At 49.6% G+C, this 13,465-nt stretch overlaps 1 protein-coding gene across 1 annotated transcript in view; it reads right to left on the bottom strand.

Annotated features, from left to right (window-relative positions):
• WDR36 (WD repeat domain 36) overlaps positions 1-13,465 on the bottom strand; it is a 55,540-nt gene that overhangs the window by 29,778 nt on the left and 12,297 nt on the right. The window contains exons 8-11 of the mRNA XM_077290259.1: positions 13,162-13,337; positions 10,747-10,867; positions 9,926-9,991; positions 9,463-9,546 (exon numbers count right to left, since the gene is read on the bottom strand). Of these exons, the coding sequence (XP_077146374.1) occupies positions 9,463-9,546; positions 9,926-9,991; positions 10,747-10,867; positions 13,162-13,337 (447 nt within the window). The remainder of the gene's footprint in view (positions 1-9,462; positions 9,547-9,925; positions 9,992-10,746; positions 10,868-13,161; positions 13,338-13,465) is intronic.

The raw sequence follows: 13,465 nt of genomic DNA, 5'->3' as shown, positions 1-13,465 counted from the left end.
CGGTGGCGGCGGCCATCTTCCCGAGGCCACGCGTGCGCAGATGGAGTGCTCTGCTTCACGGGGCTTCAGGAAAATGGCCGCGGGAGGCCACGCGTGCGCAGATGGAGATCGCAGCGGCCATTTTCCTGAAGCCGAGATCTAAATCTGCGAACTCTGCTTCAGGAAAATGGCCACCACGATCTCCATGTGCGCACGCACGGCCATTTTCCTGAAGCCCCGTGAAGCAGAACACTCCATCTGCGCATGCGCGGCCTCGGGAAGATGGCCGCCGCCACCGATAAACCAGTGATCAACCCGGCCCTGCTGCTCACATTGCATTCCAGGCCGCTGTGTCACCTCACCAGCAGAAGGGAGCCTGCGCACGCCATACCGCACCTCTGCCGCTGCACCTCTGCCGCAGCCAGCACACCACTGCCGGTAAGCCTGCATTACGACTATTAGACGCACTCCCTATTTTCCCCCCTTTTTACGGGGGGAAAAAGTGCGTCTTGTAGTCCGAAAAATACGGTATGTACCAACCCACAACAACGGCACATTAGCCAACACGGTACAACTTCAAGGGAGGGTGCTCTGTCCCCCAATGAAGGCTCCAAGAAGGCTCCAAGAAAGATTTTACTGTAAGACCCAAAAATCCCTCTTTCTTTCTCGCTTCATTGGGGGACACCGGTAACCATGGGACGTCCAAAAGCAGTCCCTAGGGCGGGATATTCTGCCAAAAAATAAAGTTTGGTCAGCCGGTGAGAAACCTGTGTCCTGGTGTAGGACTAGAAAGGGAGAGCGACAGGACAACGCTGCCAGTTCCGAGACTCTCCTAATCGAGGTGATGGCGACCAAGGCGGCCACTTTCCACGATCGAAGCGAGAAGGAAATGTCCTGCATAGGTTCAAAAGGCGCCCGCTGGAGGGCGTCTAAGACGAGGTTGAGATCCCAAGGCTCGACAGGAGGATGATAAGGGGGAGCTATATGCGAGACCCCCTGAATAAAAGGTCCTCACCTGAGGGAGGGAGGGAGGCTATGTCTCTTTGAAAAAGGATGGACAGAGCGGAAATCTGACCCTTCAAGGTGCTAAGGGAAAGACCCGAATCGAGACCTGCTTGAAGAAAACTGAGAAGGGATGGAAGGGAAAAAGTCATAGGAAACAGACCGTTGACCTCGCACCAACGGAAAAAGGCCTTCCAACATCTGTGGTAGATACGCGAGGAAGTCGGTTTCCTCGCCCTTATCATAGTCTGGATGACGCTGTGAGAAAGACCCGCGTCCTTCAGGACCGCGGCCTCAACGGCCATACCATTAAATTCAGAGACCGAGAATTCGGGTGGAAGAGGGGCCCCTGCGAAAGAAGATCCGTTAAATCTGGTAGCCTCCATGGAACGTCCGATAGCATGTTCACCAGTTCCGCGTACCAAGCCCTGCGAGGCCAATCTGGAGCTACCAAGAGCACAGGGACCCCTTCCGACTTGATCTTTTTGACAATTCTCAGGATCAAGGGGAGGGGTGGGAACAGATAGGGCATCTGGAACTGGGCCCACGAGATCATGAGAGCGTCGCAACCGACGGCCATCGGATCCCGAGATCTGGAAACGTTCTGGGGAACCTTGTGGTTCGCCCGGGGGGCCATTAAGTCGACGTCTGGGACACCCCACCGCTGACAAATCTGGCTGAAGTTTGAGGGAAGGAGAGACCACTCGCCCGCCACGATGCCTTGGCGACTTAGAAAGTCGGCTTCCCAACTGTCCACCCCTGGGATGTGGACGGCTGAGAGAAAGGGAACGTGGCTCTCTGCCCAACGCAGAATCTTTGCCACTTCCGTCATGACTTGACTGCTGCGAGTCCCTCCCTGGTTGTTTATGTAAGCCACAGCTGTGGCGTTGTCTGACTGAACTCGGACCGGCTTTCACGAGAGGAGGGACTGCCAGCGGACGAGGGCTAGGAAGCTGGCTCGGAGTTCCAAGAGGTTGATAGGAAGACGTGCCTCTTGAACAGTCCAGCGGCCCTGGGCCGTGAGGTGGAGAAAGACCGCTCCCCAACCCTGGAGACTGGCGTCGGTGGTGATGACCTGCCAGCGGGGAGGGAGAAATGACCTCCCGCGCAGAATGGAGGTGGACAGCGTCCACCAAGAGAGGGACTGTTTCACCTTGGAAGAAAGGCGAAACGGACGGTCCAGGGAAAGCGGATTCTTGTCCCAGGCGGCTAGAAGGGCCAGCTGGAGGGGACGAGAGTGGAACTGAGCATAGGGAACCGCTTCCATTGAAGCGACCATTTTCCCCAGAACCCTCATGGCGAGGTGGAGGGACAGCGGGTTCGGACCCTTTAGCGCTCTGACACCCCGCCGAAGAGAAAAGAACTTCTCCTTGGGGAGGAAGACTTGAGCCTGAGAGGTGTCGAATTCCATGCCCAGGAATTCCAAGCGTTGGGTCGGGATCAAGGATGACTTCTGGTAGTTGATTATCCAACCGAGGCGAATGAGCGTGTCCAGAGTAAGCTGGAGGCTCTGGCTGCAATCCCGACGGGACGAACCCTTGATCAAAAGGTCGTCGAGGTAAGAGATTACCAGAATCCCCTTTGAACGTAGAATGGCCATGACGGCTGCCATGACCTTCGTAAAGACCCTGGGAGCAGAGGCCAGCCCGAAGGGGAGAGCTGTGAACTGGTAGTGATGTTCTTGTATCGCAAACCGGAGAAACCTCGTATGCTGTACGCAAATCGGAACGTGGAGGTACGCATCCCGAATGTCCACGGAACACAGGAACTCTCCTGGTTCCATGGACGCGACCACCGAGCGTAGTGATTCCATCCTGAAGTGTCGAATCCTGAGATGGCGGTTTAACCGCTTGAGATCCAAAATTGGACGGAGAGAGCTGTCCTTCTTTAGGACCAGGAACAGGTTCGAGTAAAAACCTGAAAACCAGTCGTGATAAGGAACCGGAACTACGACTCCTGAGGCGAGGAGTGAATCGACGGCCTGGAGAAGCCCTGGGAGATGAGAGGACTGCTTGGGAGGACGAGAGAGCAGGAAACGTCTTCCTGGGGGAGAAGAAAATTCTATCTTGTAGCCCGAAGTGACGATCTCCCTGACCCAGGCATCGTCGACTACAGATAGCCAAACTTCCGAGAACAGAAGAAGTCGGCCTCCCACCCTGGAAGGATTTCCAGGTGGGGGTGACCCGTCATTTATTAGCAAATCTATGGCCCCGAGATCCAGATGGTTTTGAGGGGTGGCTCTTTGCTCTCCAGCGCGGGGGAGGCCTGAAAGAGGGCTTCCTCCGGTCTCCTTGTGAGGAAGAGCGGTCCTGATTGGGGTTTCCTGAGGAGGTGAAGGACCGAAAGGGACGAAAGGACTGGGAGCCCCTTCTATTGAAAGAACGTTTAGGCTTGGAATGGGGTAAGGAGGTACTCTTACCACCCGTAGCGTCCGAGATCATTTGATCCAGCTGTGTGCCGAAGAGTCTAGCGCCCTGGAAGGGCAGACCAGTGAGGGATTTTTTTAGAAGCGGGATCTGCGTTCCACGCTTTAAGCCAAAGTACCCGGCGAATGGCCACAATGTTACTGTTAGCCCTAGCCGAGCAGGCTGCCGCATCAAGGGAGGCATTCATGAGATATTTTCCCGCCAGAGAAATCTGGTCCGCTAAATCAGACAGTTCCTCAGCAGGAGCCGAAGCCAAAATGCCTCTGCGCAGGGTTTTGGCCCAGGCTGACACAGCTTTTGCTATCCATGAAGAGGCGAAACTAGGACAAAGAGAGAGGCTCCGGAAGCCTCAAACGCCGATTTGGCTAAAGCCTCGATCTGTCTGTCAGTGGGGTCTTTAAGAGAAGCCGTGTCCGGAATAGACAAAACCGTCTGAGAAGATAGTCTGGACACTGGCGGGTCGACCTTAGGAGACTCGGACCATTTGCTGACAAGGTCGGAGTGGAAAGGGTATAAGACATCTAGCCGTTTCCTGCCAGGGAAACGCTTACCAGGGTTTTCCCAGTGAGCAGAGGTAGTGTTGTCAAACTCCTTGTGATTAGGAAACACCCTAGAGGGACGTTTAATCCGTTTAAAAGCAACGGAGACATCCTGAGAGCTTGTCTCGTCCTCCTTAAGATCAAGCGTCTGAATGATAGCCGAAATAAGGCTATCGACCATATCCTGAGCTCCAGAAGTCTGATCTGTATCCGAGTCAGATTCCGACTGAGAGGTTACGTCAGACCCGAGGTCCGCCTGCGAGGAGGGGGAACGGGCAAGTAAGGGGTATCCCGATGTGGTCTGGAGAACTGGAATAGGATCTAGATAGAGTCCTTTTTCTGTCTCTTTTGTCAAGCCTGCCTCTGTGAGGGTCTTGGACAGGTGCGAGTGAATCGCCGTGCGAGGCGTTCGTGGCACTGGTGGCATTAGATAGAAGCGGGATACGTTCAAGTGCCTGCGCCAGGAACTGAGACACCTTAGTCAGTTCTGACACTGATTGCGACATTGCAACAGCCCACTCCGGGGGAGGGGGGGGTGCACTCACCCCGAGGCCTAGGGGCTTCCTGAGGGACGGACATAGTGGAAGGAACACAGGACGGGCAGAAAGGAGAAGGCTGACCTGAGGCCTACTTTTTCTTACAGTGAGCGCAGGCGTAGTGGACGACCGTTGGGAGTGGTGTCGGACATAGGTAGAGGTATTACCTTGCAGGTGCAGAGAAGTACTGCCGGGAAGGGTAGAGCCCGAGAGAGCAGTAGTGCCCAGCCTACAGATATAACGCTGCGGAGGTGGGCTTGCATAAGCGCCGAAGGGGGGAGAGAGGAACGCCCCCGACAGCGCTGGACTCCCTAAAAAGCGTTGCCGCGGGGATGCAGGGCGGAACAAGGCCGCAAGGGGGCGTGGTCAGCCGGGCGCCGAAAAAGCCGGCTGAAGAGGAAGAGAAAAATGGCAGGCGCGTGCGCCGGTTTGAATATAAAGGCGCCCGCTGTGCGGCGACGAACTGACACCGAAAAGGTAGAGGCCCCGAAGAGATCGCTGGGGGGGAACAAGACCCACAAAGGGGCTAGAAAAGGTGCACGCTTCGGACACTTCCCCTGATCCCCTCCGAACGAATAAACTGATTTAACCCTGTTCACTCCGGGGGAGGGGGCAGGCTGTATGCTCACACTGGTCCCTAAATGTTGATTGGAGATTCCCTACCCGAGGCTGAGGAACGCATCAGAAGCCCTAGTCCGAGGAGAGGGTCCTGGGATGAAGTCCTCCTTCCCGCGCCACGAACATCGGCGCAGAAGACGGAGTCAACCCCTAAACAGGGGGAGAGGGTCACTGGGAGTGACCGCCGTCTTCCTCTCAACCCACTCCGAGGAGAGGGATGAGGAGGGGAAAACAGGCCAGGACTAGCCACCGAAAAGAGGGTCACCCTGAACACCGGAAAGGGTGACAGGGGACAAAGTCCTGCCCAGCGGGTCCGAGAGGGTGCGATGAGGGTGAGAAAACTGCACCCTGTTACCCTGAAGAGAGTATCTGAAAAAGAAAGGGGAAAAGGTTAATAAAACACAACAAATCCCTGTAAAAGAAATACGGATCTGGTGTTAGATCCAGGTCCACCTCCTACAGACACTAAGCAAAAACTGAGTTGCCTTGTGCCTGTCAGAGGGTGTATACTGCCGAGGAGGAGCTACTTCTTTATTTGCATAGTGTCAGCCTCCTAGCTGCAGCAGCATACACCCATGGTTACCTGTGTCCCCCAATGAAGCGAGAAAGAAAGTACAATAAGCTAACCTTCTTAGATTCTCAACATTAGGACAAAAGCTGTTGGGACATTTCCGGGGGTTATCGCAATGTTGTAAAAGGTGTAGCATTATTGGGAAGGGCAATCACTCCTAGGGCCACGAATTCAGGCACGGAAGGCAGCACAACGCTAGCTTAGTGAAATGGGCCGTGATGTAGCACAGCTAATGGCCGAGAGTGTGATTATGCAGGAAAAAAACGAATCCAAGTAAGCGCTATTAGCCCCTTCATCCTCAGGATTGGTGGTGGGCCCAGATGTCAGATACAATAATCAATTAACATTTTAATCTTTACTATAACCAGTCCACATGAAAGTGTAGGCTATTCTCTATACAGTATCTCTGCTTTCTTTAGTTACGTCTATTCCACTTTTCTGCTGCACTGAACCATTTCACTTATATAAAAAGCAATTTCTATACTTCCAATTCACTTGATTACTGTGTTTTCGGACTATAAGACGCACTTACTCCCCCCGAAATTTGGGAGGAAAATGAGGGTGTGCCCTATACTCCGAATGTAGCTTACCGGGGAGGAGGGATGGGTCTGGGGGTGGAGCGGGGTCACAGGAGGAAGAGTCGCTGCTGCAGATAGCGAGTGGAGGCAGGAGTGGGGTGATGCTGCAGGCCCTGGGCTGGGAGGAGGGGGTGTCCCAGCGGTGCGAGGCAGGAGCCATTGATCTCCCAGCGGTGGGCTTCAGAAAAGTGTCGGCGGTGCGAGACATGAACGGACTTCCCCACTGCGCACATTCATTTCCTTGGGACTCCCCAACCGCCTTGGCAATCTAAATTTGGGCTACAAGCCGGACCCCCATTTTCACATAAAAAAAAAATGTTTTCCCTACTATCCTCCTAAATTTGGGGTGCGTCTTATAGTCCTAAAAAATGCAGTAAGTATTTTGGGTATCGTATATACTCGAGTATAAGCCGAGATTTTCAGCCCACTTTTTGGGGCTGAAATTGCCCCTCTCGGCTTATACTCGAGTCATACCGGGGGTCGGCAGGGGAGGGGGAGCGGGGGCTGTCTAAAAATACTCACCTAGTCCAGGCGCGGTCCCTGCTTCCCCAGCGCCGGCAGCAGCAGCTTCAGCGTCTTCCTGCACTGAGCGGTCACATGGTCCCGCTCATTGCAGTAAATTAATATTCGGCTCCACCTCCCATAGGGGTGGAGCCGCCTATTCATTACTGTAATCAGCGGGACCATGTGACCGCTGAGTACAGGATGAAGCGCTGCGGCGTCGGAGAAGCAGGATCTACACAGCGGCAGGACCAGGTGAGTATACGGGGAGGGGAGCGCAGCGCTGCGCGATAGTCACCTGCTCCTCGTTCCGGGCGCCGATCTGTCTCCAGCAGTGACGCCGAGGTCAGAGGGCGCGATGACGTGGTCAGTGCGCGCCCTCTGCTGAACGTCAGTGCTGGAGACAGATCGGCGCCCGGAACGAGGAGAGGTGACTATTGAAAGTGCCGGGGGCCTGAGCGACGGAGAGGTGAGTATGTGATTTATTTTTTTTATCGCAGCAAATGGGGCAAGTGTCTGTATGGAGCATCTATGGGGCCATAACGTTCCTGCAGCACTATATGGGGCCATAACATTCCTGCAGCACTATATGGGGCCATAACATTCCTGCAGCACTATATGGGGCCATAACATTCCTGCAGCACTATATGGGGCCATAACATTCCTGCAGCACTATATGGGGCCATAACGTTCCTGCAGCACTATATGGGGCCATAACGTTCCTGCAGCACTATATGGGGCCATAACATTCCTGCAGCACTATATGGGGGCCATAACGTTCCTGCAGCACTATATGGGGCCATAACGTTCCTGCAGCACTATATGGGGCCATAACGTTCCTGCAGCACTATATGGGGCCATAACATTCCTGCAGCACTATATGGGGCCATAACATTCCTGCAGCACTATATGGTGCCATAACATTCCTGCAGCACTATATGGGGCCATAACATTCCTGCAGCACTATATGGGGCCATAACATTCCTGCAGCACTATATGGGGGCCATAACGTTCCTGGAGCACTATATGGGGCCATAACATTCCTGCAGCACTATATGGGGCCATAACATTCCTGCAGCACTATATGGGGCCATAACATTCCTGCAGCACTATATGGGGGCCATAACGTTCCTGCAGCACTATATGGGGGCCATAACGTTTCTGCAGCACTATATGGGGCCATAACATTTCTGCAGCACTATATAGGGGCATAATGTTTGTGCAGCACTATATGGGGCAAGTGTCTGTATGGGGCCATAATTAACGTTTGTAGGGCACTACGGCATATGGGGCAAGTGTCTGTATGGAGCATCTATGGGGCCATAACGTTCCTGCAGCACTATATGGGGCCATAACATTCCTGCAGCACTATATGGGGCCATAACATTCCTGCAGCACTATATGGGGCCATAACATTCCTGCAGCACTATATGGGGCCATAACATTCCTGCAGCACTATATGGGGCCATAACATTCCTGCAGCACTATATGGGGCCATAACATTCCTGCAGCACTATATGGGGCCATAACATTCCTGCAGCACTATATGGGGCCATAACGTTCCTGCAGCACTATATGGGGCCATAACGTTCCTGCAGCACTATATGGGGCCATAACATTCCTGCAGCACTATATGGGGGCCATAACGTTCCTGCAGCACTATATGGGGCCATAACGTTCCTGCAGCACTATATGGGGCCATAACGTTCCTGCAGCACTATATGGGGCCATAACATTCCTGCAGCACTATATGGGGCCATAACATTCCTGCAGCACTATATGGTGCCATAACATTCCTGCAGCACTATATGGGGCCATAACATTCCTGCAGCACTATATGGGGCCATAACATTCCTGCAGCACTATATGGGGGCCATAACGTTCCTGGAGCACTATATGGGGCCATAACATTCCTGCAGCACTATATGGGGCCATAACATTCCTGCAGCACTATATGGGGCCATAACATTCCTGCAGCACTATATGGGGGCCATAACGTTCCTGCAGCACTATATGGGGGCCATAACGTTTCTGCAGCACTATATAGGGGCATAATGTTTGTGCAGCACTATATGGGGCAAGTGTCTGTATGGGGCCATAATTAACGTTTGTAGGGCACTACGGCATATGGGGCAAGTGTCTGTATGGAGCATCTTATAGGGCCATAACGTTTGTGCAGCACTATAAGGGGCAAATATCTTTATAGAGCATCTTATGGGGCCATAATCAGCATTTGTGCAGCATTATATTGGGCAAATGTGTCTATGGAGCATCTTATGGGGCCTTTATTAACCTTTATGCAGGATTATATGGGGCATATTTTAATATGGAACATCTTATGGGGCCATAATGAACAGTATGGAGCATTATATGGGGCTCCTGATTCAATATGGATATTCAAAGACACTTAACCTACTGATGTCTCAATTAATTTTTATTGGTATCTATTATTACTTTTGACATTTACCGGTAGCTGCTGCATTTTCCCCCCTAGGCTTATACTCGAGTCAATAAGTTTTCCCAGTTTTTTGTGGCAAAATTAGGGGGGTCGGCTTAAACTCGGGTCGGCTTATACTCGAGTATATACGGTACCCTCTCCCATTAAAATGTCATGGTTTTTTTAGTTACAACATGCATCATGACGACAAGAATCCTTTATAATTAAGAAAAAAAAAAAGTGCACAAAAAAGTAGTATTTATAAGGATACACACCAGATGCAAATGATACAACAGGAGGCAGTCTTAGGGATTTGCAGCGAAGTCCAACTTTTTTAGCTTTGGCTTTATTTACTGACCCTAATAAAATAAGACCATGCATTCCATCATTAGCAATGTGACTTAAAATAAGATGTGGGTTAGTTTACAGAGTGGTGCATCAGCATCTTTTCTTTTTTTGGCATCAGCACGATATGCCACCGATACAGACACAGGGGCAAGAAGAGGATTTTTTGGTTCTTACTGTAAAATCTCTCTCACAGATGTCATTGGGGGATACAGCTAAACAGTGGTTCCTGTGTCGCCCAGTGAAATGCCTGAAAATAGGGGATTTTTGGCTTTTACGGGAAAAATCGCTCTTGTAGCCTTCACTGGGGGACACAGGAACCATGGTTTAGCAGAGTCCCCAATGAAGCACCTGAGAAATTATATTTTACTGTCCCCTCACCCATTAACTTACCATGACCAAGGCTTTTACTGTATCGATCATGAACTGTGGAAAATGATTGAATAGTTCCATCTTGTCCTGCAGAAAAATAATACAGGGAATATAATATATCCCTAACATTAAACAGAAACCACCAACCATAACCCCTTCACGAACTTTGATGTATGTCAAAAGTCATGTCCCTGCCCTTTGATGCGGGCACGCACGACCAGCCCACATCTTTCCCCGCACATGATGGCTGATGACCCTCGTGCCTGTCATTACACTCCTCCTGTGAGAGCCAGCCTGTGGTTTAATTCACAGAAGATCGTAAGTTTAGCTATACACAGCCTTGCTGATACACAGATGTATAGCACAAGCGGACAATCAGAGCTTCAAGACCCTAACAGGACTATTAAATAGAGTAAAAAAAAGAAAATACAAAAACAGAAAGTTCAAATCACCTCCCCCTGTGCCCCATTAAAAACAAAAACAATTGAAAAAAAACAAAAAAAAAACACATATTTGGTATCGCTGCATTCGTAAAAGTCAGATCAAAATATAAAATAAAATAATGCAATTGGTAAAAAGTGTAACGAGAAGAAGAAAAAAAAGCACCAGAATTAAGTTTTTTTGCTCACTGCAACATTGCCCTGCTTTCCAATGCATCACATGATAAAATGAATGATGTCATTGAAAAGTACAACCTGTCCCGCAATAAAAAAAAAAAAGTCCGCATACAGCTATGTGGACGAAAAAAGTTAAAGTTATGGCTCTTGGAAGAAAAGGAGGAAAAAACAAACAAAAAGTGGAAAAATCGCAAGGTCGTGAAGGGGTTAATAATGATGGCTTACCTGCACTCAGGACTTGTTTTCCATCCTTTCCATGGTGCCGAATAAAAGTAGGAGGAGCACTATGACCAACACGGAACCTAAGCAAACGACCTTGGCCCCCAGGGCCATCAAAGATCCATACCTATTAAAGCAGAAAGTTGTGCAACATTTATTACATTAAGCAACTCTACAGGAGTTCATCATTACAAATAAAAAAAAAAAAAAAAAAAATCAGCCAAACACTTCAATGACATAATATTCACAATATGAGCAAGATGTCTGATAGCTGCCTGGGACCACCACCTATTACCAGAATACAGACAGACTAGCGATTGATTTTGCAGTGAAGACAGCACTGCAAATATGAAGACTGGTCAAACCGTTGTACAGCTGATTACTTCTATGGACCTCGTAAGGGATGTGAGCCATGAGAAGCTTCACCTGTTTGCAACAGCTACTGGCAACCTTAGGGTATGTGTCCACGGGCAGATTACATCCGAACTAGCTACAGACCGAACGCTGCGTACAACCGCAGTGTTCAACCCGCAGCGTCCAGATGTTACAGCATAATGGAGGGGATTTTATGAAATCCCGTCTTCAGTATGCGTGGAACACGCACCCGGCGGCCCTGCATTTACGGACATGCGGCACGTCTTTTTAGAACACAGTATGTTCGTTTACCTTGCAGCGACGCTCCGTCACCGCAAAGTAAATCACAGGGTCCTATGTATGGGGTACAGAGAATCCAGATGTGTGCAATGAACACATCCGGAATCACCGGGCGTACAGAAGGAGGCGGCGATTTGGGTGGAGCGGGTTTTCCGCTCCGTCCAAACCGCCGACATTCCGGACCGTGGACATGCACCCTTATAATAGGAGGAGACTTCATCCTATCTAAAGCAACTCTGGGTTGTCAATTAAGAATCAATGCAAGAAGAGGATTTTTGGCACTCACGCTAAAACCTCTTTCTAATAGCTTTCATTAGGGGACACAAACTATGGTAATATGCAGACAGTAATAATACATCTTAGGAAGAGTCAGCTCCTCCCCAACAGCCTACACCGGGTCTATTCCAGAATATAACACCTAGCTATTCAGTTAGTACAAAGGCAGTAGGAGCACTGATCGCTCTAACAAGGGAGGTGCAGTATCTCTCTCAAGTGAAAGCCTTGAGAAATTAATTTTACAGTACAAAAAAAAATTCCTTTTCTTGGGTGCTTCATTGGGGACACAAACTATGGGATGTTTTAAAGCAGTCCCTGGGAATGAGAAACTGATAAAAGTATTTGCAGAAGAACAGCAATCTGTCACGTTACCATTCAAGTGATTGCCACTTGCAGTATCCTCCTGCTAAGACTTGCATTCTTCGACCCAAGGTAAGAGCTCCACAAAGATATAGTTTAAAGACTAGAGGCCCTATGGAACAGAAAAAGATGCTTGGCGGCATATAACCCAGGAGGCTTCTACCATATGGGAGGAGAGACAATGCGCTAGCAGGGGTGCCGTAGCTTAGCCTAATCTTCTACAACGGCAGATCCATACTAGTGAACAATGGTAATCCCAGAGGCGGTCAGACCTCAGCAAAGACATACTGGGATGACCATCTGAATGTGGATATGAGGGACAAGTACAGCTGCACAGCTCTTACTACTTTAGATTGCATAAGAACCTCTCAGGGAAGTGCCTGAAGGAAGGCAATCTCCTCATTAAGGTGAAAAATAGAGGACATGCTAGTGAGAAAGGGAGGGTTCCAGACTAAACTGTGCCGGCGAAGGAGACAGGCGAGAGCCATTCAGGGATGTGGAGTCGGAATAAAATGCACCGACTCAGACTCATAAAATATATAATACATTGGGCACAGCAGTTCAGTGCAGGATGTGCTGTAAATGTTTTCAGATTAATTTGGGAAAGTGATGAAATGTCCTATAAATGTCCGTTCTGTTCCTGATCTAAGGATATCTGCTTTTAATTGAGATGAATCTGTGCTGCACTTTATGCACATGCTCAGTAGTAATCAGTGCTGGGGAGTCGGAGTTGTGGAGTATGGGAAATTGAGCAGTCGGATGTTTGGCTTACCGACTCCACAGCCCTGTAGCCACTATTCAGTGCCTCGCCTGGTGACAGAGTTTGCTAAGAAGAAAAGCTAAACTGACAGCTTGGTGTCTACGGGCCAGGTGAAGGCTGTTGCGGAGGAACAAACTTCTCCAAAGATATATTCTTAGTCTCAGCCACTAGGTGGCACATATTACCATAGTTTCTGTGTCTCTCTACGAAGTGCCTGAGAAACAGGGTTTGTACATAGACATAAAACCATTCCAGAGGTGATGAATGAAGTAATGGTAATTATAGTTAGATACTAAACATGATATTAACAAATTCAAAAATCATACTTGCTAATTAAAGGAAACACGATTCAAACATCCATAAGTTATTACCCGTATGGCGTTATCAGCACCATTGCTGATCAGAAGAGGTTCTCCATGAACATATGTGAGACCAGCAATAGAAGTTGAATGAGCCTCTCTCATTTGGCTCATCAGCTTCTTTTCTTCTAGATCCCATAGTCCAATGTGGCCAATGGGACTTCCAGCTGCCAATATCGGATGTCCATCTAAAAACCAAAAGCAAATGAACATTCAGATCAAGCAAAAGACGTAGGTTGTTTTTATCGTGTGCGTGTTACAGATAAAAGGTAGCTTTACTTCTATAACCTGTTGGTATTGGTTATACTGATCTGTA

Source organism: Ranitomeya variabilis, chromosome 1 (genome assembly GCF_051348905.1).
Source record: "Ranitomeya variabilis isolate aRanVar5 chromosome 1, aRanVar5.hap1, whole genome shotgun sequence".
Lineage (NCBI taxonomy): Eukaryota > Metazoa > Chordata > Amphibia > Anura > Dendrobatidae > Ranitomeya > Ranitomeya variabilis.
Note: the sequence above shows the minus strand (reverse complement) of the source record. Positions and strands in the feature narration are given on the sequence as shown.